At 37.2% G+C, this 25764-nt stretch overlaps 1 protein-coding gene across 1 annotated transcript in view; it reads left to right on the forward strand.

Annotated features, from left to right (window-relative positions):
- The first annotated feature begins 1106 nt into the window (after positions 1-1106).
- Positions 1107-25764, forward strand: part of LOC149543807 (uncharacterized) — a 66171-nt gene continuing 41513 nt past the window's right edge. The window contains exon 1 of the mRNA XM_089798491.1: positions 1107-1963. Within this exon, the coding sequence (XP_089654617.1) occupies positions 1685-1963 (279 nt within the window). The 5' untranslated portion in view covers positions 1107-1684. The remainder of the gene's footprint in view (positions 1964-25764) is intronic.

Consider the following 25764-nt stretch of genomic DNA (forward strand, 5'->3'; position numbering starts at 1 on the left):
TAGCCCTATAGACAAGCTATGCTTGTCCCCCATTTTTCGACCCTTTTCGAGGTCATTTAATGCCTCAAACCTGACTTGAAGCATTCTTAGGAGGTCTCCAAAACTCGAAAAACTACAATGACTTTCAAACCGTGGGGCCTATTGACCTGATTCTTTTTCTGGAATGCTCTAAATCATGATTACATTCATCTGACCAATTCACACCTTCTAGTTTACCGAAATGATGGCCCAAATGCATGCTCCTTTTTTTTAGGATTTTCAAACGCACTGATAGTTGAACTATGAGAGTTGAAACCTTTATTTGAGCCAAATGGGTATCCAAAAATGTAAAGACATGAAACAGAAACTAAGTCTAAGTATATTTTTTTGGGTGACATAGGATTGCCCTTATACCTCTGGATGCTCCTGCATCATAAGACCCCTCTACCCCTTGTCCCTGAAACTTGTCCCCCCATTCCCCACGATAGTTTAACTATGATACCTATACCATCTTTCATACATCACATCATGAAAAGTGACACCAAGAGTTCAAATTATGGAAGATTCTATTGCTCATCAAGAATGCATATTTGTAAGAGAAGAAAACTTAATCATAGCATATGGAAACAAAAAGTTTACAAATATTATAGTGAAATAACCTTTAAATAGATAATTACAATTTCATAAGATTACGACCTTGTAAACGAATATCCTTAAAACTACAAATAGAAATGACAAATTATCCCCCAACAACAAAAATACATCAAATTTTCAACCTTTCTCAATGAAAGGAGGTCATAATCCCGTTTGGTGAGCGGAATAGAAATACGTATTTTGGAATAGAACGTATTTTTGTTCTTCGTTTGGTTCAACCAATATTTGATGGGAATTCACGGATCCAAAAATTTATGTTTTTTAAAATAAAAAAAAATGAAATAAGAATACATATTCTAATAACACCTATTTAGGTGGAATTGCAAAACTCCATTTTTGAGCCAAAATTGGAATATATATTCCTATTTTACTTCGTATTCCAATCTCGTTTTGGTGCATCCAAACAAAAATTTCAAAATTTTTGAATTACATATTTCAGAATACGTATTGCTTTACGGGCCCTAAATCTCCACATGTAACATTAGTAAAGCTGGACGCGAGGGATCTAGTCTGATCCAAAATTAAATACGTAGCTTTGAGTTGTGAAGGCCTGGTGTACGCAAAGAAGAAAAACACGCGTGTAAATAAGCTTTTTCACTGCCACAGACAATAATCATTTTCCCGATTAAATTAGCAGTGACGACACTCATCATTACGACAGGTTAATGCTGAGGTGACAGCATTTCGTATGCATTTTCTTCAGAAGGAGAGAAAATTATTGATCAACCATAATAATGTCCTTGATTCATGAAGTCACACTATACCGTTGATGCAGGACAGTTCTTTTGCCCTTTTCGGAAAGAAAAAATATACATCTTTCTATATATTGGCCGTCCTTATTCAGGTAAAAATAAAAATTGAGGAGAAAAGCTTCTTATTTAAAAAGAAATCATGCTTCGTCGTCTCTGTAGATTGCCCAACTCATGCTCTGATAACGATGAAAGGGAAATGGAAATTAAAGCTAAGAAAAGGGTGGAAATACGAGGTTGTAATGGAATCCGTGCCTCCAATAAATTAAATTTATCTGTGATAAGTGGCATAAGTTGAATTCATGAATTGTCACGCGTCCCACTTATTTAACCATTATGGTGTGTGGAGGGATCTGAGCCTGGCTATGAAGGGGCATACAGTGAAATCGACGGCAATGAAAACACAGGGCAAGAGAAAACCTACCTCTGATGGTGTGCCCTTTAATTCAGGCGCTACTCTTTCTAGACGAAGGGTAAAGAGAGATTGCAGAGTGATTGAATCTCCAGCTTGGCTGCCTAAAGGATGGATTACTGAGATTAAAACTCGAGTCACTGGTGGCACTGCTGGAATTACAGACAAGGCAAGTGTTCAGCAATTCTTATTACATACCCACATTTTGAATTTCCAGTTTTCATGCTTTTCACTTGGAGTATAGTTCGATCATTAGGGTTTAATATCTCGGTTTTGGTTGAGATTGTATCTTTTTCAAGGTTAATTATGTTTTGTTGGGTAATGCACGCTTCAGTCTGGCACAGCTCAAGGTAGATTACAGTGTAATGTATGTACTAACAATTTAGGAATGCCTGTTTTTAGCAAGCTGCTTTAAAACCTGAATTGCTATCCTAATTGAGCCTGGTTTGTTTCTCTTTTCAAAATTACGATGTGTAATGAAGCAATTTAAGGAAGGTTAAGCATAGGCCAAGGTTTTGGTCTTATGTTTTTTGATAAAAAAATTCTTAGAAATGGATGAGAACCACAGAAACGCTTAGCAAATCGACTATATTGAATTAATACAGGAGGACTGAAGGAACTAAAATGCATTCGTTCTTGCTGATGACAAGTTTGGTTTTCTATCTGAATTATGGTTCTTCGGAATGTACAGAAGATGTTTTGAAATTTAGGATTATGCTTTTTAACTAGTTTTGAAAATTCGGATTACAGTGTAAATCATGAAAGATCTAATCTTGACACTAGTATCAGAAGGGAAACTGAACAGTCTTTTAGCTGAAGATAAAAATAGAGAAGATAGGCATCGCTAGTTTGTAATTTTGTTTAGTGTTCATTTCGTTGCGATAGATATGTTATTAATTCGTAAGGGATTTTGGATGCCACTATTTTCTCTTAAAGACATCACACTGATTTCAATATGTTGAAAGAGAAGCTCATGTAAGTTATGCTGCAGTTGTAAGCCATTGTAACCATGGATAGGGATCCTATGGAGGGAACTACAGTTTCAGTTTTTGAGCAGCAGGTGATCAATTTGAAATTGAAACATATGAAATCTATCTCATTTAAAGATATCATTTCGATTTCTATCTAATAAAACAGAAGCCTGTGAAAGTTGTGCTACAATTCCAAGCCATTCTAACCTTAGATAGGGGTCCCGTAGAGGGAACTACTGCTCCTAGTCTAAAGCAGGTTGTTCTACGAAATATGATGACTTTGTCATGCCCGAAATTTACTGGGCAAAACACGACTACCATTTTTTGTTTTGTTTGAAATATAAACTTATGGAAGATATACAAAACTGCACATTTACAAAATTGGTTAACGCAAGGTTAGGAGTTCAGAATACCTAACAGTTACGTTTATAGGGTCACACGAACTTTTACTCTCCTAACCAAAGTGGTTCATACTAGGTTTGTAGAAGGTTCATGTCTAAACGGCATTGGAAATCGGGGAGTATTTTATTGATGCAAGACCATAATTAGATGGAAAGAAAAACAACTTCTTTATGCTCTTGATAGATAGATAGATAAAATTTTAACGTCCACGAGGCCAAAAATAGCCTATGGGACAGCAAGACAACTCAAGCAGACTTAAGTAGCGCTGTTCGCCTCTTGTTCGCCTCTTGATGATAGTATACCTTAGGGTTTACTAGTTGTCTTGTCTAGGCATTCAACTAGGTATGAACTTGAATTTTTGCACCTAGGGTAGGGTTACGTTAAAGGTACACTTACTGAAGATATAAATGTATATAAGTTATGCACCTTGATCAGGGTCATGATTGGATCAATGTACATATTGTACACTGCCTAGCTTACTTATGTATTAGAACAGTTCAATGCCTGAATTACAAGTTAGTCACCACTATTAACCAAGACAATTTCCCCCTTAGTCCTTAATAACATTTTTATTAAAATATTACATCTTATTTTATTCCCAACAATAAGGTTCTACCTATATCGTTATTTAAAGTGACATTTAGTACATCACATTGCGTAATGCATATGTATATGTTATTATCAATGTATGTTATAATTCAAAATAGTTACATAGTATAAGTGTCAACTAATGTATGGAATGGATCATTTACTATTTAACTCAGGCATTTTAAATTTCTTTCCCCATTCGTACTTATCACTCAACTATGGGTTATTAAACCCACTCAATGTAGTTCGATGTATCCATAAGTTCTGTTGTTTTATTTGGCTAATATGCTATTACAATTAATTACTAAGCATATAGGTTGAAGGACATAATATATCTGAGGGCTAATATGAACCACTAACACAATTATGTAATATGAATCATGTATTATAACAAAAATATTCATGATTTAATATTTTTAATAATATTCTAATACATCCTATATATTAAGTTAGGTGAATTGTTTATATAAAGATTAGGTGCATATATATCAAATATATGATGTATGTATATAACCTATTTCGACAATTCAGATATAAATGTATATCTCTATATATAACTACATAACAAAATGTTGTGTGTATATATATATATATATATATATATATATAATAGACACATCTTATAACTATTCAATTTTTGTCTTATGCAATATCTCTTTCTAATTAATTATTAGACTATCAAATCCACTCGTGTCTATTTAATTACTATCCTATCCAACTTACCCAAACAAATACTAATTGCTAACATTATTAACTAAATCTAGTTACCAACTGCTCAATAACTACCTACTAACTATCACACATCAAACTCTCGTATACTGCTAATTGATAATTAAGAAGAATAAATATACTAGCCATTCTACTATACTTCTATCTTATCACTAACCACTCCCTTCCCTAACCCATAACCTCCATAAAATTCGCAGTCCAAAACAGTGCATGGGAAGGAGCACGTGCATGATGTGATGGGTGGTCAGCCCATGCCCGTGGGTGGCACCTAGGGAGAAGAGAAGAGGGGAGTGGTGGAAATTCACGTGATTCTCCTTCTTTAAAACAAATTCGAATTCCCTTAATTAACATTGGTTTTTTCCCTTGGTTCGAGCATCATATATTATTATTACTTTTTTTTTAAAGATTTGGGTCCCTTCTCCATAGGCATAAGGCGATGTCATGGTATATATGGTGGTGGTGGTTTGCACAAGGAGTGGGTAGAAGTTCAACGTAAGCCACTTGAGAGGCGTGAGTGGAGTTGGCGCTTGATAGGGTGGGCCACCGTAGTGTACATGTCACTGGTGTGAGGGAGGTGCCTAAGTTATGTTTTCGGTTGAAGGTGAGGAGAGTAATTCCCTTGGGCAGAGCGCCCACTCCTTGAGTGGAGAGTGGGCTGCCAACCCCAAGATCTCTCTCTCTCTCTCTCCATAATAAATCTGCCTTAGGAAGTGCGGCGAAGTCTAAATTCGATGGGTGCTTTGGAGGGTGAAACGTGGACTTACTCCTTTTTGTCCTTTGTTGTCTCTTTCCAACTTTCTCATTATATTTTTTTTTTAGGTTATTGTTATTATTATATATCATGTAGTCCCTTTTTCAAATATCGATGGGCATATTTAGTATAATGTATTGATGGTGACTTATTCCCAGAGAATAGTCACAGGCTTATGAATTATATTCATCAATGTTATAACCTCTTATTCTATTGGTTTCTTACTAAGGAAGTATCCGGGAATATTCTACTTATTATTTTATTGGTCTGTATTGTAACTTGTGACAGTGGGGTATTTTCTTGCTTCTCCATACAAATTTCAGAGAACAATTTGCTCACTTCCAGACTTGTTCTCATATGTGCTAATAGTATGGCTACTTCCTAACTTTTCCTTCTTAGCTTAATGTTTTGTGAGTGTGAGTTTAGGCTTTGATAAATAGTTTGATATAAACATTAACATTTTAATCAATGTATAATTGATAGCTCTATTGAAAAGCTCTTGTGCTATTATAAAAGATGAACCAAAACTTAAAAGAATGTTCATACTTACTATCCTAGCTCAATTCCATTCTTATATTGAACAAAATCAATAATGACATCAACTAATCCGTTTCTTATATTGAAGCTAAATGCAATTTCTTATCATCTAAATATAATAGGGGATTTCTTACATGAGGCATCATATTTGAGATGCACTTTCCTTGTATTGTCCAATTATTCAACAATGTACATGGTTCACATATGCTTAATCAATCCTATGAACTTTAAGTACAGTAACTATCTATTTGAAAGTGTTTCTTCTATTTTCCAAATATAGCTACAATGATACATTAATCATTCCATTCCACTACATCTAAATGCATATTGAAGGAAACTAGGATGCATACAATGGTTATCTCCCAATCCCTGTATTGCCTCCATACAACATACTTCACAACAATTTACATAAAATGAAGATCTCATTTTTGCAATACCATACACAAAAGACACAAATGAAGGGTTTATCTTTACAATGCAATATCCAATATCATAGAGAAGGGTAACATCCTTTCAAGTGCATTACCAACGGCATAACACATTCCTTGTTTCATCAACACATGGGGTGACACCAAACTTCTTCCTTGAATCCAATGAGCACAAAACCTGCAAAAATATTTACACAAGAACCATGGAGGCTCACCTCCCATCCTAGGCTCTTCTAAGAAGCCAACCACCGAGCTAGGGGAAACAAGGCTCGAATGGGGTTACACTCAAGCATTTCACAATGCATACAAACATAATATCACAATACATTTACAATCCCTCCAAGGTTTAACACATTGATTCACCATTGGAATCATGAAAACAGTGGGTGAAGGTGGGCTCTCCAAAGAGGAGAATGCCATATCCATATACACATATACATTTGCAATTGCACAATGCCCTTTCAAGGCTATCAAAATACATCCTCCTCACCACATCAATACACTTATACCTCCAATAATACAAATGCCTCTTCAAGGCTATCAAACAAGGCATATGGCTTCAATGGAGCCCATACTCCTTGAACAAAAAAACCCTCTCCAAGAGGAAAATCTCTCAACTCCAATGTTGAGCCCAACTAACCCCTTCACCCAAGGCATCTCTTCCCTCCCAAGGGTGAGTGAAGCCTTCACACCCATTAACAATCAACACTCAAAAAAAAGAACAAGGAAAGAAATCCAAAGAAAGTAAATGCAACACAATCTACAATCATTTCAACACAATACAAAATCTGATTTCACCAACAACAATTTAACAAGATTACAACACCATTATGCAAGTGCAAAAGAAGGTCATGGCATGGGCACCAACCTTGGTCCAAGCTAAAGGCAAAATTAGTTGATGAAGAGCTCCCTCTCCTTAGCTTCCTCTCTAAACCCTAATTGTCTCTAAACTTAGAGAGTGGGTGAACACCCCACTAGTTTACCACAAATCCTCTAAAAAGGCTCTCTCACTATCTCTTTTTGGAAAAAACATCAAGCCACTATCTCTTATACCTTTGTCCCTACCAAATATGCTACTTTTGACTAAGTGGAAAAATGGGGATGAATTGATGGGACAACTCAATTTTCGAATTGGTGGAAGAATGCATTGGTTAAGGGGCCCCCTAGGCTAGCTAAGCAATAAAATGGTCAAATTTAGGCCCCTAACATGTTATGCTAACATATGGGTAGCTTATTTTCACAAAAATGGCACTTTGGGGCCACTTATTGACCCATAAAAATCCTTGTCAAGTTTGGATTCGAATTTCCATTGATGGTGACCCATCCTATCCATTCTCCAAGTGGATTTACTTAATCTTATGAAAGGTAATTAATTTAAGGTTAAGTGTAACCATGACCAAAACCCTAGGTGACACATCATTAAGACACAAACAATTACAAGTGTCAAGTGACACATTTAAAACACATTAACATCACCATGACATGTCCCTAATTTATTTATGAGATTAAATTTACCACACACATGCAAGCTTACATTTACGAAACAAGCACATCACAACGAGGCTTTTGAATCTTCCAAAGATTCGCCTTGGCTATACCGTGTCCACATAAGTTTGGACCTTGTTTCCCCGATTAAATTCCATGGTTCAGTTACCTGCACACTAAACTCGAACATCAGTAGCCCAATGAAAAATAATGTAAAATGCATGTATATAGGTGCATGACAATTTCATATTAAATAATTCACCTTAACATCATAATCAATTTTTATTTTCTAATCATTTTCATATAAGCATTTAAAACATTACAATATCAGAATCTGCATATCAACATTAATATCTAATCACGTGATCCAATTAACATACTGAACCACATCATAATCCAATTCCTATCATACTGATGAAATATTGAATCTATAACTGTTAAATAAGACACCGTGAAAATTAGTTCTGAATGCATATCTTAGGTGAAAATCACCAAAATGTAAACATCACAAATAGTATCTTTTGATTCAATTAAACATAGTGCGATTACTAATAGTCGCTTGTTATCATTATGAGACAACACATCATATGTTTTATCAATTATGTCAGGAAATCAGGGTGTTTGCATAGTCCTGTCACGTAGTTTTAAAATCAATCATCAAATAAATCCATTACATTTTATTGGATCATAAAATCTATCCTCATGAACATTAGCATATCCACCTAATAATATTTGCACAAAAATTGACTTATTACATAACATCATACCTTGTTTCATCGACTAGACCCTTATCCAATTTTGATATCAATTTCCGTCTATAATTATTGGTAGTACAAGAGTGATGTTGATTCATCTTTCCACAATGAGCACTTGAAAAAAAAATCCTAATAGATCATAAAATACCATGAACCCATTAACATAGTTTCTAAGTTATGACATCTCGAGCCTTTATTCCATAGGGTCTTAGCTTATCAATCCTAATGTAATTCTGAATAGGGTACTTAGCACAACAATAACTAAAATATATATATATATTAGTCTCAACAAGATCTCAAGTTCACTATCGACAAAGAAAATGCCAATCATGACACACCTAGATCCCAAAACCTTCTTACCATCATTCTATCATAAGGTTTATGCTAACAATATATAATTTACATTCTATTCACAAGAGGCAGAAACATGACATCTCATCTCCTTACTCTTCCTAGCTCTAATCATATTCATATTATTTAGTTTTATAATAGGGTTCTGGGGAAGGGGCCTTACAGACTTAAGGAAATGATAAAGACTAATTCTGTCCTCAAAATATCTAGAGGTAAAGATGCAGGGTCGCCCTCTGCAGACAGCTATGCAACAAAAATATACTTGTAGCAGCAGCTATTGCAAAAGAAACGGAAAATGAAGGTAAGCAGCAATAACCCATTCACAAGTAGCGATCAGACTGGAAATCTCTACCTACACAAGCATCTAGCTTACCTATTAAATCATACTTTCCTATATCAGCCACTTTTTTCTATTCCGCCCCAAACATGACACTTGCCACCAGATCCATTTCAAGGAGAAAAACCTCTGAAATTTTTTCAACCACTTTAACAGTTATATTTTTAAGGACAATAAGCTCCTCAGTTATATATAATAGATCCATCTCCTTATTCATTTACTTGCAAACCCTAATTTGATAAGTGTCCCAGTCACTGTACTGTTGCTGGTACCTTTTATCTCATCATAATTATGCTACAAAGTATCACAAAGTGGCTGGAGCCAATGAGGCGAGCTACTACGAAATTCTAGCAACTATGGAACTGTAGTTCCTGCTGTCTTTTCTATGGGTTATAAATAATGAGTTGATGCAATATCATCAAACCTCTTCCATATGAACAAGGTAAATAGAATAAATTATCTTTTACTAGCCGGATGCGATCACATGCAATACAAAAGACACTGTTTACAGTCACTTAGTTAAGTGATGCATTGAGTTTTACCACTGTTCATTTTGAAATAATAAATAATACAATTTAACCTTATTCCTCTCAATCTGTTATAAAGCCAGTACAAAGGGTCTGTTGAGGTTCACTCAATCCTCATGCTATGGCTCAATGTCCTAAATTGGTAGATAGGAGAAAAAAACAATCCACCATATTGTTCATTGAGACTAAACATGTTAGCATCTCCATCGCGCATGTTAGAAAAGGAAAGATGGAACAGTCGCAAAGGAGGCAAATAGCTCAATGCTGGAGCAACCCAGTAGCAATTGGGTGGTCCTAGGACCTAGGCTGAACTCCTAGATAGTTCACGAAAATAGTTTAACATGGTATCAAACCCAAAGCTAAGATTGGAACCCTGAGCACCTACAATGTGGCTCAAGGGAGGTGTTGGAAAATGAGCCAAACCCTAACTGAAGATGGATCAGTCACAAAGTGAGCTGGTTGCTCAGCAGTATTCATCAATAGAAATGGGTGGTCCTAGGTGTGACTCACACCTGATCCATCACAACTGGCTCAAGGAAGGTGTTGGAAAATGAGCCAAATCTAACTGGAGATGGGTCAGTTACAAAGTGAGCTGGTAGCTCCGTGGTATTCAGCTGTATTCATCAATAGAAAATGAGTGGTCCTAGGTGTGACTGCTAGCTGATCCATCATAAAATTCAATAGCTAAACCATTTCTTACTCAGAAAATTCTATAAATACTATCATAACACCTTCCCCAATAGATGTGCAGGGGTAATGACGTGGCTCGCACATTTGTCTTTCTAATGAGGACATCGGAATCTGCACTCAAAAGTTAAGGGAGTCAAAGGAACTACAGCCATTTGCTCTCCCAAACAGATATATCTTCCCACTCCCAATCATGAATTCTATTGAAGTGATAAATAAACAGAGGAGCCCTTCATTTCAACATAACACAAGATGCTGAGTTTGTGAAGTGTACAAAATAATATCATGAAGGAATACAATATGGTTCCTGATGTTTTTGTGATATCTGGCAATCTGCTTCTATGATCTCAACCATTTGATTGTCAAGTGTATATTCTCCTCTCAAAATCCTGAACCTCTTACTTCAGAAGAATCTTTTCAAGTTATTGCTAATTTCATGAGTTCCTTTTCTTTGTTCCAAGTGTCATCAAAGTCGGGTGATCCCTGCTTTTTTTAATGTATGCATTTTATCATTCCTTGACCTTTTAGCTGTAACCTTGGTGTCCATAAACTTTTCCAATCCACTTTTTGTTTTCTTTTGCAAGTGTCTCACTGTCTAGTCCATTCCCTAAGCACGTTCTCATCTGGAATTTCTCCTAGGTCTGCTTCATCCGGTAAAGATCCGTGAGATTGAAAATGAGACAGATGTCAAATTCTTGGGCAAGCTGATTCAATAGACATTCTGATTAATCAGTTTCAAAATCCTATGAAGGCCCTTCTTTTGGCATCAATTATTTTAAATTGCCTCGAGGATTTTTGCACAAGTAAATCATTACTATCTCATCCTCTTGGCACACATTTTTGCTTTCCAATGTAGGCCCATGTTTCATTTGTACAGCTTATTGGAGTTTCCAGGCTTTGACTAACTTGTTGCATATCATACATATGCTTTACAAAATCTTCTGAATCTTGGTTAATCTGCCTTTCTAGTTCACTACTCCTTTTAGAGTGTTTGAGGCAATATTTAATTCTTGTTGTTTTGTGCTATTCCCAACTAAACACCTTAACAAATTTCTGAAGTTTTGGCTCACCACCTCCATCTATACGTCAATGTGAGTATGACAGGCTCAAATTTACAGCAATTTTCTTTCAACCCACAAAGTCCTCGAAAAGTGACTGTCTCATTGTCTTGTGCAATTCCCGCCTAAACACCTCAACTTATTTCTAAAGCTTTTGTCCACCACTTCCATCCGTCCATCTATTTGAGGATGATAAGCTGAATTTTACTGTTATTTTCTGTCAATCCATGAAGCCCTCAAAGAGAGATTAGGGAAATTCGTATCCTGCTCAGTTGTGATTTTTTTTGCAATCTGTGCAAGTATATAATCTCTCTGGAAAACAGATCAGCAACCTTACTTGAGCAGTTTTATTACATGGAATAATGAGGGACATTTTAGAGAAACATTCCACAGCAAAAAAGAAATCTTTACCTCTTTTGAGTATGAGGCAACCCCAAAGACAAATTTATATCAACGGTTATCCATGTTCTCTAGGCACTAGTAAGGGTTATACAAAAACAATGATCTTCTGCCCACTTGCTGCCCACCTACAAAAACATAGAAAAACTAGACATCTAGAGACAAACTTATCGATGTCCCTCCTCAACCAAGGTCGAAAACAGTTCACTTGCTAAGCTGTAAATTTGACTTCAATAACTAGACAGTAAATTTTATCCCTTCCTAGTTCACCTCCCAACCCATTTGAATGCATTTAGCCAAACAATTTTTCTCATTTGAACGCATCCCACTAGAATCAATTGGAATTCAAGGTTGTATCTCTTTAAACACTACCGATTTTATTAACACCCCCTACTCACATGGTATGAGTTGACTTTGGGTCATAGGGTAGTTCCCTATTAGATTTGGGTAGTTCCCAATTAGATTTGTCTAGGGTCCGTCACGGGCAAGAACCCACAAGGAACCCAAGGTGATCAGGAGGGACCATAGACAAACCCAATACCCAAGAGACAAACCCAATACCCAAGTGCTATTAAAGAATAGAATTATAAAATGTTTAAAAAAAATATATTATAATGAAAAAACCAAAGAGTGTTGTTCAAAAACATGATTTTTTTATATTTAAAACATTATTATGATAAAAAAAGTGCTCAATTATATAATTTTTCCTTCAAACATTAAGTGATAAAATTATGAAAATATTAAGGTTTGTGTGCTTTCAAAGGCCTTAATTTGAGCTTGGTGGTAGAGGATCTACCTCTTGATAACATCTTCTATAGTAACAGGGAGGGAGGCTCTACCCCTTGACAACATCCTCTATTGTGATAGGAAGGGACCATGGGTGCTACCCTTGGACCATGCCAAGAACACCCCTCAATCCTATTGGAGTGTTGCCCTCAAACCTCCTTAGTATGCCTATTAAAAAAAACATTAAATCAAGGAAAGATAGTGAAATGCCTATCAATATGTTAGGTACAATAAAGGACACAAGTAGACAAGGACATGGTTCTGAAAAAGGAGACGTTTCATAAGACAAATGCAAAGAAAAGACTAAAGATGAACCAGTGGACTACAAAAGACAGCAAACTTTTACTTTTGTCTGAAATGATCAAAAGTATCTTAGAAGAACCTATAATGATCCTTCCAAGTACTCTTTTAATGTAAATTCTTTGTCTGTACTAAATTAGGTCACAAGGTAAATGAATGTGGAAGTAGAATCAGGAATCCTTCATTTAATGGAAGATGATATAGTTGTAATAAGTTTGGACACGAAGCTGCCAAATATAGGAGTAAGATATCAAATAATATTCAATCATTCAATGGATATTATTATTCCTACAATGGATATGGGCATAGAGTTGTTGGGTATTGGACAAATAGAAGATTTAAAGGGAACTTAAGCAAAAGTGGATCTAGGTAAGGTCCGATATGTTATCAAGATGGGACATATTGTGAAACACTATAGAAGGAACTTGAATGGTGATGATCTGGGAAGGAAGATTGATATTAATGAAGAAAAGAACAAAATGGAGCACTATTGGGTAAAGAAGTCAAAGGATAAAATTTTAGCTAAAATGATGGACGGTGGTTCTGCACCTAGTCTAGGTTTTGATCTTTATCTCTAAAGATTACATTAGAGATGCATGGTCAAAGGGAAAGGATTGAAGGCAAAAGTAATAACTCCCCAGTGCTTCTGGGTGTCTCCAAAGCTTCTTTGTTGGTTGAGATAGAGAGTTATTTGTTCACTATAGTTTGTTTGCTTTTCATGAAACCTTAGCTCAAAAAAGGCGCGCACACACACACACACACACACACATATATTCTAAAAATTAATTTCATCATTTGTTTGTCAAAGAAGTATTGCAAAGTGATTTGGCATGACTTGTGCATGTTGAACAAGCTGAATAACTGAGAAGGGGATGAATTAGTTATTCCCGTACACATAATTTTTTTTGATCTATTGGTTAACACTTAATAATCATCAACCATCACTCAAGAGTTGTTAGTTAGAGAACAATAAATCACCATAGCAAAGATAAGTGTGAAAGCCCAAAAACATTAACACAATCAATACTAGGATTTTCGTGGAAAACCAAAATGGGAGAAAAAGTATGGAGAAGCTAAATCTCATGAAACGAAAAATAACTGTTAGGGTAAGACTGCTTAAGGTGATTTTGTAACAACAAGGCTAACTGCCTGAAATGCTCATTGGAAGAAGGGGTATTAGGCTTCACTGCTGGAGTGGATAAAGCAAGCCTCATTGTCGATAAGAAAAGGTTTACTACTAAAAGGCTTATAGGAAACCTATGATAGATGAAGTAGAAACCACCAGATGATATAGTTGTCGAGCCACTATAATTATAATCAACTATGGGCTGCACCTCCTTGAATCAATTCACTAAGTAAGTTTGTACTTGCATCCCATATAGATCGCATATAAGCAACAAGATAACATGAATTGTATACACGAACTTGAATTCATGGATTTGCATACATCCCTCTTGAAATGATTATTTATGTTGGATGCACACCATTAATCTATCAGCTAACATAGATTTGAGATTTGTCACACATCCTTGAGAAATACAATGATCCTCGAGTACCTCAACATGCCGCAATGATCTTTAGTGCCAATGGTTATGATAAAAATGCTAGGAAAAGAGCTACTGGGACCAAAAAAAAAGAAAAAGAACACGCGAATTACAAAGGATTGACCCAACACACGATCCACTAGAATGATGCATACCACCATTGAGGCACAAAATGGTAAAACTATTAATGCCCAGTCAATAGTAAAGCAAAATATTCGATATATAGGTTATCAATGAAAGATATTCAATATGCAGCCAATCGATACACGAATCATACAGCAAACTATCAATTCATAACCACCAACACACTAGAGTCTGAGAGAAAGATGTTGACATCAATGACAACCATCAACCTCACATTCTAACAATCTTTCGCTTTGTCATTGATGGCGACATTCATCAATAACAAAGCACAAAAAGATTTCCAAAATCAACTCCAAAAACTCTCCCCCTTAACAACAATGAGAAAGGGACAAACATAGCTACTATTCCCCCTTACTAACATACTTTGCTCCCCCTGAAAGGAAGCACACCAACACTAATCCAAAAAGATATGGATGTGCAAAATCACTGGACCGACAATGAGCACCCAGAAGGGTTTGAATACCCTACTTCTCTTTGAGATGCTTGCAAGTATCCCGAGACAAAGGTTTTGTGAATATATATTCGATCTGCTCCTTTGTCAGTTTATACTCCAACTTGATTTCTCTAGCCTCAATCTTCTCTGTAATAAAGTGATATTTGATATCAATATGTTTGTTTTGCAATGCATTAGTGGATTCTTTGACATATAGCACTGGTATTATCACATAGTATAGGAATTGGTTCGGAAAAAATGATTCTTATGTTTTTCAAGATTCCTTCATCCTTAATACCTATGTACAACAGAAGGATGCTGCAATATGTTCTAATTCAACAATTGAAAGCATTACAAAATCCTACTTCTTGCATGACCAAGCAACTTAGCGAGAGCCAAGAAAGAAGGCTCCCTCATTGGTACTCTTGCAGTCATCCAAATATCTGCCCATTCAACATTTGTCTATGCTGTAAATGTAAAATATGATCCTTTTGGATGCCATAACCCATAATCTTCAATCCCTTTCAAGTATCTGAAGATCCTCTTCGCATCCATAACATTAGATTCTTTTAGTTCTTGTTGAAATCTGTTTGCCAAGCATATTGCATACATGATATCTTCTCTAGATATAGTTAGGTACAACAATCCTCCAATCATCGATCTATGCTTGCTTGCTTTTGCTTTTGGCAAGTCATCTTCCTTAGTCAACTTGTGGTCGGTAAAATACGAGTTCTTACTGGCTTTGAGTTTTCTAAGCCAAACTTTTTCAACAATTCCTTCAGATACTTGGATTGAGAAATAAAAATGCCTTTTTTGTTATTTACTTGCAATCCAACAAAGAATTTCAATTCACCCATCATAGAAATTTTAAATTCCTTCTATATATCTTCAACAAACTTCTTGCATAGATCATTGCTGCCACCAAAGATCATACTATCCACATATACTATAACAATCAAAATATTACAATAATAGATAAGTCGTCTATTATTAGTTAAATGTTATCTATTGTAAATATCTAATTAGCTTTAGTTTGCTTTCATTTTTTTGCTTTCTCTAGAATAGAATGTTTCTATTCTTTACGATCGTTTCCTAAGGAAATATCGTCTCATTCTTTTGTATAAATTGACCATCTGGTCTCTGTTAATAACAAGTGAGTATTTTACCAATTACTTTCGTAATATGGTATCAGAGCTAATACTTAAATGTTTCAGAAAAAATTATAATTTCTTCTTGAAATTATTTGTTTAAATTTTATCAAATTTTTTTTTCAGTTAATTTCTCTAAAACCTGCCTAGGGTTTTCTACCTCGAGAAATTCGAATCAGCCAAAACTCAGGTTTGAAACCTCTGTGCAAATCGTGGTCCATTTTCTTTATCCAAGTATCTGCAAGGAGCTCACGGAGATTTCTTGGTGTTTTTTTCCCTTGAAAAATTGTGGAATAGAGTCTGGTTTCTTCTGCTACGGCGCACGACTTAGTCATTCTTGGTTGTTTTTAGGCGACTTTCCTCTTGCCGAATCCACATTTTTTTTGAGGTCAAACATAGTTGTTTTTAAGTGGCTTTGTGTTTTTTAATCAAAACAAACACCTGCCACTGCCAAAGCGACCATTTTTTCTAGAAAATCAACATTGTTTTGTAGATTCGACCTCCATGGCCACCAACTGATTTTTTTGCTTGGAACCCTAATTTTTGGGGTCGAAAAAATATTTTGATTTCAGATTCTTGGTGGGTTTTTCGAGAGCTCAACTAGGTTGTCCGTTTTTTCTAGGTGCTTATTTTTTGTGCCTCGATTTTTGAGCCACAGATCCAAAAAACGACAACATATTCCTTCTAGGTTTTTCAAGCTCTATTTTGGGTCACTCTCCGATTTTTCTAGGTCTTCTGTATTTTTGCCTCGAAGAACATGTCTTCACAGATTTTCATAGTTTTTAATTGAAAAATGTGCCATGGCATCTCTGACAAATATTCTGCTCGAGCATAACTCCAAATTCAATGGTCGAAATTATGGCACCTGGAAGTAGCGAATCATTCCAATTTTTGAATATTGGAACACCGATCAACTTGTTCTGGGTGTTATGCAGCGTCCGACTTCTCCGGGTCCTGGTCAAGATACATGGGATTTGAATAATCGAGAGGCAGTGATGCTTCTCAAATTATTTGTGGCTAATGATCAACTTTCTTAGATTCCATCGGGCAAGACAGTTGCCAAAATTTGGACACATCTCAAAGGTCTTCATGAGACTTCTGACAAAAGTAGAGCCTTCTTTCTGAAAATCACTGTTTTCTATTGTCATGGATGAGTGCACCTCGCTCCAGGCACACCTGAATCGGATTCAGGAAATCCGTGGTCAGTTACTTGCCATCGGTCACAAGATGGAGGAAGAGGATATCATGGTTATCACTCTTCGGAGTTTACCAAAATCCTATGAGCATTTTATTGAGACTCTCAACATCACTTCTTCTGGTGTTGATTTGAAGTTCACTGATCTTTGCACCCTGTTGCTTCAACAATATCCGTGGAAACAATAGTTCGGTAGCAGCTCTAGTTCCACCTCCATAGAGCAAGTCTTTGCTGCGAAATCCTTTCAAAAGGATAAAGGCAAGTTTTAGCAGTCATCTTAGCAGAAGTCTTCTGGTCTAGCATCAGAGGGTTCCAGAAATAACATTGAATGCAACTACTGCCACAAGTTTAGACACATGAAGGTTGAATGTCGGAAACACTTAGCTGCACAGTCTAAGCAATTAGGTTCGTAGCCCAAAGTGAACAGTGCAGAGCACACTGAGCAGGTGGAATTTGCCTTTTACGCCTTCATGGCTAAAAGATTTGCAGATCATGTTAAGTCGTCTACTTGGTACATTGATTCAGGTGCCTCTCATCATTTCACTCACTGTAGGGACTGGTTTACTGACTACCAGCCTTATTCAAATTGTTATTTTTGGTGGTAGAGGAGTACACAGTTGTCGGTAAAGGCAACATTCAGCTTCAGTCTGCTGGGAGGAATCTCATATTCCTTGATGTGTACTACGCTTTAGGGATGGAACTAAATCTACTCTCAGTCAGTCAGCTGCTGCGACATTCTCCACACTTGGCAGTCACCTTCAATTCACATCAGTGCATCATCACTAATTAGATGACTAAGTCTACTGTTGCAGTGGGTCTTGAGGATCATGGTCTTTTCAGACTTACTGATTTTGGTGATTCTCAAGACTTAGCTATGGCTGCTCAGTGATCTTCTGTCAGCACACTTTGGCATCAGTGATATGGGCACTTAAATGTGCATCATCTCTCACAGCTTGCTCGGGATGAGCTTGTTCTTGGATTGCCAGAGATTCAGACTCAACAACTTGGAGTTTGTGATGCATGCCGGGCTGGGAAGCAACATCACACACCTTTCACCAGTGGCGATTCATGGCAAGCTTCTCAGGTACTTCAGCTTGTTCATGCTGATATCTGCAGCCCTGTGGCCACTTCTGTTCTTGGGTCTAGGTATTTTCTGTTGTTTGTTGATGATTTCAGTAGAAAAATGTGGGTGTATTTCCTTAAAAAGAAATTAGATGCATTTCCTGTATTTCAGAAGTTTAAACCTTTAGTTGAAAAAGGTCTGGGAAATCTATTATTACTCTTAGATTAGACAATGGGGGGGAATTTTGTTCTTATGCTTTCTCCAGCTTCTTGGATACACATGGCATCAAACGCCAGTAAACCACACCCCACACGCCACAATAGAACAGTGTAGTTGACGTCGGAATAGGACAATCACCGAGATGGCTCGTTCTATGCTCGAACATAGACATGTTCCAAAGCAGTTTTGGGCAGAAGCAGTTAACACTGTAGTTTATCTGTTGAACTGGTCACCCATAGTAGCGGTCAAAGGTAAAACTCTGAAAGAGGCCTGGTCAGGTTGCAAGCCCAGAATCAGTCACCTGAAGGTTTTTGGCTCCCTTGCTTATGTTTGGATCCCTGACGTGTCACACACCAAGTTGGATGCCAAGAGTCAAAAACTCATGCTTGTTGGATATAGCAGTCTTCACAAAGCCTACCACCTAATTGATGTTGAGACATCTCGTCTCATCTACAGTTGTGATGTAGTCTTTGATGAGCAGTGAGGACCTTTCATGCTTGTTCCTCCTGTTCTTGATCCAGCAGACTAGCCTATGCAAGCTCATGATTTGGGAGTTCGGCTTCCATTAGGTCCACCTAATGGGAGGGCTCCAATATCTCCTGTAGCTCCAATTATTCTAGTGATACCTATACAGACACCTCCGGCTTCTCCTGCAGGATCACCTCGCTTTGTAGACGCTTCACTTGAGTTTGATCCAGGTTCTTCTGATGAAGATCCTATTGATCAAGCATCTCCTAGTACTAATGTTGGTCATTCTCCTATCCTGCCTAAGTGGTGGGCGAAGACACTTGTTGATCTTCATGATGATGAGCTAATCGATAGGAGAATTGCTCGGCTCAAAAGAGCAAAACTATAGGTTCTGTTAACTTTGCTCTCATGGCCAACATTCATAGTGTGTTTGAACCTCAAACATATTTCGAGGCTAAAGGAATTCCAGAGTGGGAATAGGCCATGACATCTGGACACTAGAGCTTGTTGAAGAACAACACTTGGGTCCTTTCTGATCTTCCACCAGGGAAGAAACCCATTGGCTGTAAATGGGTCTACAAAATCAAATACAGATCAGAGGGTACTTTGGATAAGTATAAAGCTCTTTTAGTGGCAAAGGGATTTTCTCAGCGTCAGTGCATGATTATGAGGAGACCTTTGCTCCTACTCAAAGATTAGCACCATCAGATTAGTCCTAGCCATGACAGCACAGTTTGGCTGGAAGGCCCATTAGATGGATGTCAAGAGTGCTTTCCTGAATGGTGATCTCCATGAAGAGGTCTACATGATGCAACCCCCTGGTTTCAAGGTTGCTGGTAAAGACCATCAGGTTCTCAGATTGGTAAAAGCTCTCTATGGCTTGAAATAGGCCCCTCGAACATGGTACATAAAAATTGATAAGCACCTCAGTGATCAAGGCTTCAAGAGGAGTTCTTCAGACTCAAATCTGTACATCAAGACTACTGACAGTGACATCATCCTTCTGGTTATTTATGTGGATGATCTGATCCTCACTGGCAGTTCAACATCTTTGATTTAGGGAATCAAACATAATTTATGCCAGTCTTTTGATATGACTAACCTTGGGCTCATGCATTATTGCCTAGGTGTTGAAGTTTGGCAACAGTCTTCTGGTATATTCATCTCTCAATCCAAATACGCTAGGGCCCTGTTAGACAAATTCCGTATGCAAGATTGCAACCCTGCATCTACATCTATGGAGAAAGGTCTCAAGTTATCAACAAAGTTTGATTCTCCTTCCGTTGATGATACTGCATACATGCAACTACTAGGCAGCCTCATCTACCTCTCTGCTATTAGGCCTGATATTAGCTTCGCAGTGAGCTATATTTCAAACTTTATGGCAGCTCCTAACGCTAATCATTGGATGGCAGCAAAGCGCGTGCTTCGTTATGTGAAGGGCACTTCAGATTATGGACTTTTGTACTCTCGAAATTCTAATCCTAAACTCAATGGGTTCACAGATTCAAATTGGGTAGGCTCTATTGATGATAAAAATTCAACATTTGGATATGTGTTTAGTTTGGGATCCGGTGCAGTCACATGGACCAGTAAGAAGCAGCAAGCAGTTTCTCTCTCTTCTATAGAGGCTGAATATAGAGGGACTATTAAGGCAGAATGTGAAGCTGTTTGACTTCGTCAGATGCTTGGGGATATGCAGATGTCACCAGCAGGACCAACTACTTTGTTTGTTGATCATGAAGGCGCTATCAAGTTAGCACGAAATCCAGTCTTCCATGAACGAACCAAGCATGTGGATATTCACTGTCATTACATACAACAGCTGGTTGAAGACGGGACTATAGATTTGCAGTATGTTCCTACTACAGATCAGACTGCAGACATTCTCACCAAGTCTCTTGGTCCTGATAAGTTTGTCGACTTCAAAGGACAGCTTGGTGTTGTGGATAGATTAACCATTAAGGGAGGGTACTACAATAATAGATAAGTCGTCTATTACTAGTTAATGGTTATCTATTGTAAATATCTAATTAGCTTTAGTTTGCTTTCTCTAGAATAGAATGTTTCTATTCTTTACGATCATTTCCTAAGGAAACATCGTCTCATTCTTTTGTATAAATTGACCATCTGGTCTCTGTTAATAATAGGCAAGTATTTTACCAATTACTTCCGTAATACAAAATTGTGTCGGTATCTACTTTGAAGTACATATTATTGTCTGCCCAACCTTTCCAAAATCCTTGACTGATCAAATATTCATCCAACTTACCATATTAGGCCCTAGGTGCTTGTTTCAATCCACAAAGTGCCGTTTTCAATCTGCAAAGTGCATCTGGATTTGTTTATGAACTAAGCCCTTTTGGTTTTTCAATGTAAACTTCTTCCTTTAGTTCACCACTCATGAATACTAACTTGATATCCATCTAATAAACCTTGAATTTATTGAAAGCTGCCGTGAAAGATGCAAATGCCAAGAACATTCTAGTGGCCTCTATTTGAGCAATGGTGCAACTATCTCATCAAAGTCAATTCCTTCAATCTGAGAGTAACCCTTACATACAAGTCTATCTTTGTTTCTTACAACTTTACCATTCTCATCCTATTTGTTCCTAAAAATCTATTGGTTCCAATCACATTCTTTCTCGCCAATCTGGGAACAAGCCCTTTAGGGTTGATTCTTCTCAATCTACTTTAGCTCCTTTTTCATTGCCTTGATCCAACTCTGATCATTACAAGCTTTTGTCATAGATTTAGGTTCAACTTTTGGAAGCAGACAATATAAAGCTTATTCTTTTGTTGCCTTACTTTTGTTAACAACACCCTTGTTCTTATCACTAATGATTTGATTCTCAGAAAGATATCTCTGTACATACCTTGGAGTTTTATGAGTAGAAGAAGGTATTGGTCTTGATTCTTCTTCTTCCTATTTGCCATTTTCTTTCTTCTCCTTAGTGTTGGATTCATAATCAATTATCTTCTCTGGTTTATTTTGAAAGTTTTTTTTGACTCTTACATTTGTACTTTCCACAACTTTATTTAGCATTTTGTTATAACACCGATACACTTTGCTTCTACTAGAGTATCCTAGAAATATTCCCTTATTTGATCCACTATCAAATTTTCTTTAATTGTCTTCATCTCTACGTATATAATGCTTACTCCCAAATATTTTGAAACATTTCATAGTGGGTGTCCTGCCATGCCGAACTTCATATAAAGTCTTATAGTATCTTTCTCGGTACAAAACTCTGTTCAACATATATGACAGTGTGCACAACTTCCTCTTAGTAAACTTCTGGTAGATTTGCTTCCTTGATCATAGTCCTTGCTGCCTTCGGAAATGTTATGTTCATTCTCTCCACATCACCATTTTGTTGTGTTGTCCTAGTTGCAGATGTTTAGGGGAAAACGAAGATGATTTAATAGGATGTAGACCACTTTTCGCCATTAAGCCATTCAAAAGATATGTGAAGGGAAAGAGATAATCCCAACTATGCTTCGCCTTTATAACCCAAATAAGATTAGCAAAGCCTAAATGAAAGTTATGTCGATACTAAATTTGAATTCTAAAAGGGAATGCAATATAAGGAAATATACTCTTTGGCCTATGTGTGGTAATATGTATGCAAAATTGAACGAATTGATCAAATAATATAGATCTAGATGTAAAGTGTATACAACCAACCCAATTAAGATATAGATCTAAGCTAATATTATGAGGGAAAATAAGATATGAAAGACTCACCTTGAAATGCGTAGTGGAAGTTGTATTTTAGCTTCGAAAAGTGCAGATTGGGATCTGTAACTGCAAATCCCACTGGGGATCTCCAAACAGAATAAAAAACCCAAAAATTGATTTTCCGAAAAAGTAGCAGAGAATAGGTCGCTCTGATTGTAATTGTGCGGAACGAGTCCCATGAGGTCATCGTGTTTCAGGGGCTTTGTAATGAAGAGGAAATGCTCACATAGAATCCTTTGTGAAATATCCCTTGCCTGAATTCTTGAAATGCTCAAATGCTTGAACTCCTTGAATGCAAAGTATAAGTGAAGCTCTCATGGAAGTGTTAGATTAGAGTATGGTGTCAAATAAAGCCTCCAAGTCTCCTTATATACTAATTTTCGAGTGGGAAAACAATATAAGCCAACTGGAGATTGGGAGTTAACAAATTAAAACCCCGAGGCTTTTCGGGCTCCGAGCTCCAAGCTCCACAATCCTTGGGGAAGAGGCTGACCTGGGTTGACCTCCCTAGACTAGGTCGGCTTGGGTCGGCTTGTTCCCAAAGGAGGGAGAAGGTGAGCCATAGAAAACTTAGGACAAACACAAAAAGATTCGAGAAGAAAGTGGAAGAAAATAGGGGAAAGTAAGCATTGAGCACAGATCCATCCATGGTCCAAGAGCTCAGTATGAGACGGGTGTTAAAAGGTCTTAAAAGACAAGTGCGCCCATTTTAAGAAAGTACATTTAGCCCCCACTTTAGCGGGAGAATGAGTTGCCTCAAACTCATGGTAAAGTAGATCAAAGACAAATAGCAAATCTTATGACTTAGGAGATAAAGAAATCATCAAGCCCCCAAGAGACTCGAGCCTTTATCTTATCCAAAATCATAGTAAGAGAGATAGCACTACAAAAGGGTGTAGTTACTCACCCAATAAGGTTTGGGTGCCTTATTGTGAACCACACAAGAAAACAAAAGAAAAGAGAAACCAGGGAAGGTCTCAAAAGGAGATGGCATTGAATGGTCTAGCAAGTGTGAGCCATGCTAATCAACCCATTGAGGATAAATTGAACAGTTTAGCAAGTGTGTGTGGCATGCTTGTTAACCCATCAAAGGATCCAACTTCAAGGGAAATTTATGTCCCAAAAAGAAGAATCGAAAAACAACCTAGGCATAAGGATGTGTGACTCCTCAAGGGATTGAAAACAAGATCAAGCTTCCCAGACTGTTTGTAGTCAAAAGAAGGATTGCAAGCAAGGATCGAGCCACATAGACTGTTAGTAGTTTAGAAAGAGATCCAAAGAGACCAAGCCCCTAGGAACTGCCAATAGTTCCAAGAAACTAATAATGCACAAAAGGAAAGAGAGAGAGGAAGAAAGATGAACAATGGATTTGAAGATAACCCATAAATCATACCAAGCATACAAGGCTAAAGTACTCCAAGCTATACTGAGAATTCGTATTTGCTACTCCATGATAAGAGCAGAGTGTATACCCCCACATTAAAGTGATTGCAAACACCTTAATAGGAGCAATGGCATTAACAGAAGCATACATGCATCCACTAAGAACATTTCCACTATGAGATGCCCCCAAGAAGAGGAACATATCAAGGGAAATGAACACATAAAAAGAGAGAACACAAAGGGATCTACTAACTTTACAATCAATATGATCATATGATAATATGTAGGAAGTAGAGCTACAACACAATGGAGAAAAAGATACGTAAGATCTACAAAGAAGTGTCTTTTTGGGCCAATAATATGGATACCAAAAAGAATCGGTTCTACCATATCATAAGCAACCAAGAAGACTAAGCAAGATCACTAGTATGAACAATAGTGCGGGGACAACATAACATGTAGCGAAATATAGAAGAAGAGAGATACATATAAAAGAATATATATGATAGGTGCAACTAGTTTATCCTCTTGCACTATAGGGGAAACAAGGATCTTCTAAAGAAATCTAAACAAACATATAACAAAAAGTACAATACGGGGGAAAACACAACACAAGATCACAAAGACTATCATGCTAAATGAAGTTCATTTCAGGCATTCCACGTGCCTCCCCCCCCCCCCCCCACCTCAGTCTGAAATGCTAGGGGAAGGATGATGACTCACGAGAGGAACAACATCAACACAGTAGGAATCACAGCCAGATCCAAGCGATGACTTTGATGGGAGCCACTATGCTCATCACTAGAAGTTATTGTAAGCTACCTAGAAAGCATGTTAGGGAAATCATAATCCATAATAGTTAATTCTTCATCACTACTAACATGTTCATCATCAAGAGTATCTTCCATATCAAAGTTAATAGAATCTAAAATACGTCCAAAATCATGATGTTTATCCATTCGCATACTGCTACCTTGATTAGCTTCCTCCAAAGACTCATGCATGGTTTGATCAAAAGAAGGCAAAGGTTGAGATGAAGACATGGGTTGAGAAGCAAGAGAACGAGCTTTAGCCTCAGCTTTAGCATGACAGTTCTTGCGATGTTGATGGGCATGTTGGGTATGAATGGTTTAGTGAGACAAACTAGAAGCATTAGGATCAACTACCATAGGTTTTGAAGAAGGAATGACCACAGGGGTAGGTATAGTAGCTGAAGGAATAGACGGAGAAGGTACAATAGGTTCAGAAGTGGAAGGGATAGATAGTGGGCAAGATACATCAAGGAGGATGACCCTTGGGAAGGCTAAGCTCAAGAATCTTGTCTAACTTATAACGTTGATAGTTTTGATAAATGATGCAGCGAGAATCCGAGGGTACCCCTATTGGAGGTAATCTGGATCCCTGCAAATGACCACACAACGGAAACACAACACAAGATATGCAATCTGATACCGAATGCAACTCTTTATTCATAAAAATAACTATTGACATGCAATGTGCCCGACTAGAAGGCCTTCCAGGTCTTGGCCAAATATAATAG

Source organism: Cupressus sempervirens, chromosome 8 (genome assembly GCF_028749045.1).
Source record: "Cupressus sempervirens isolate cs-2001-9-10 chromosome 8, ASM2874904v1, whole genome shotgun sequence".
Classification (NCBI taxonomy): domain Eukaryota; kingdom Viridiplantae; phylum Streptophyta; class Pinopsida; order Cupressales; family Cupressaceae; genus Cupressus; species Cupressus sempervirens.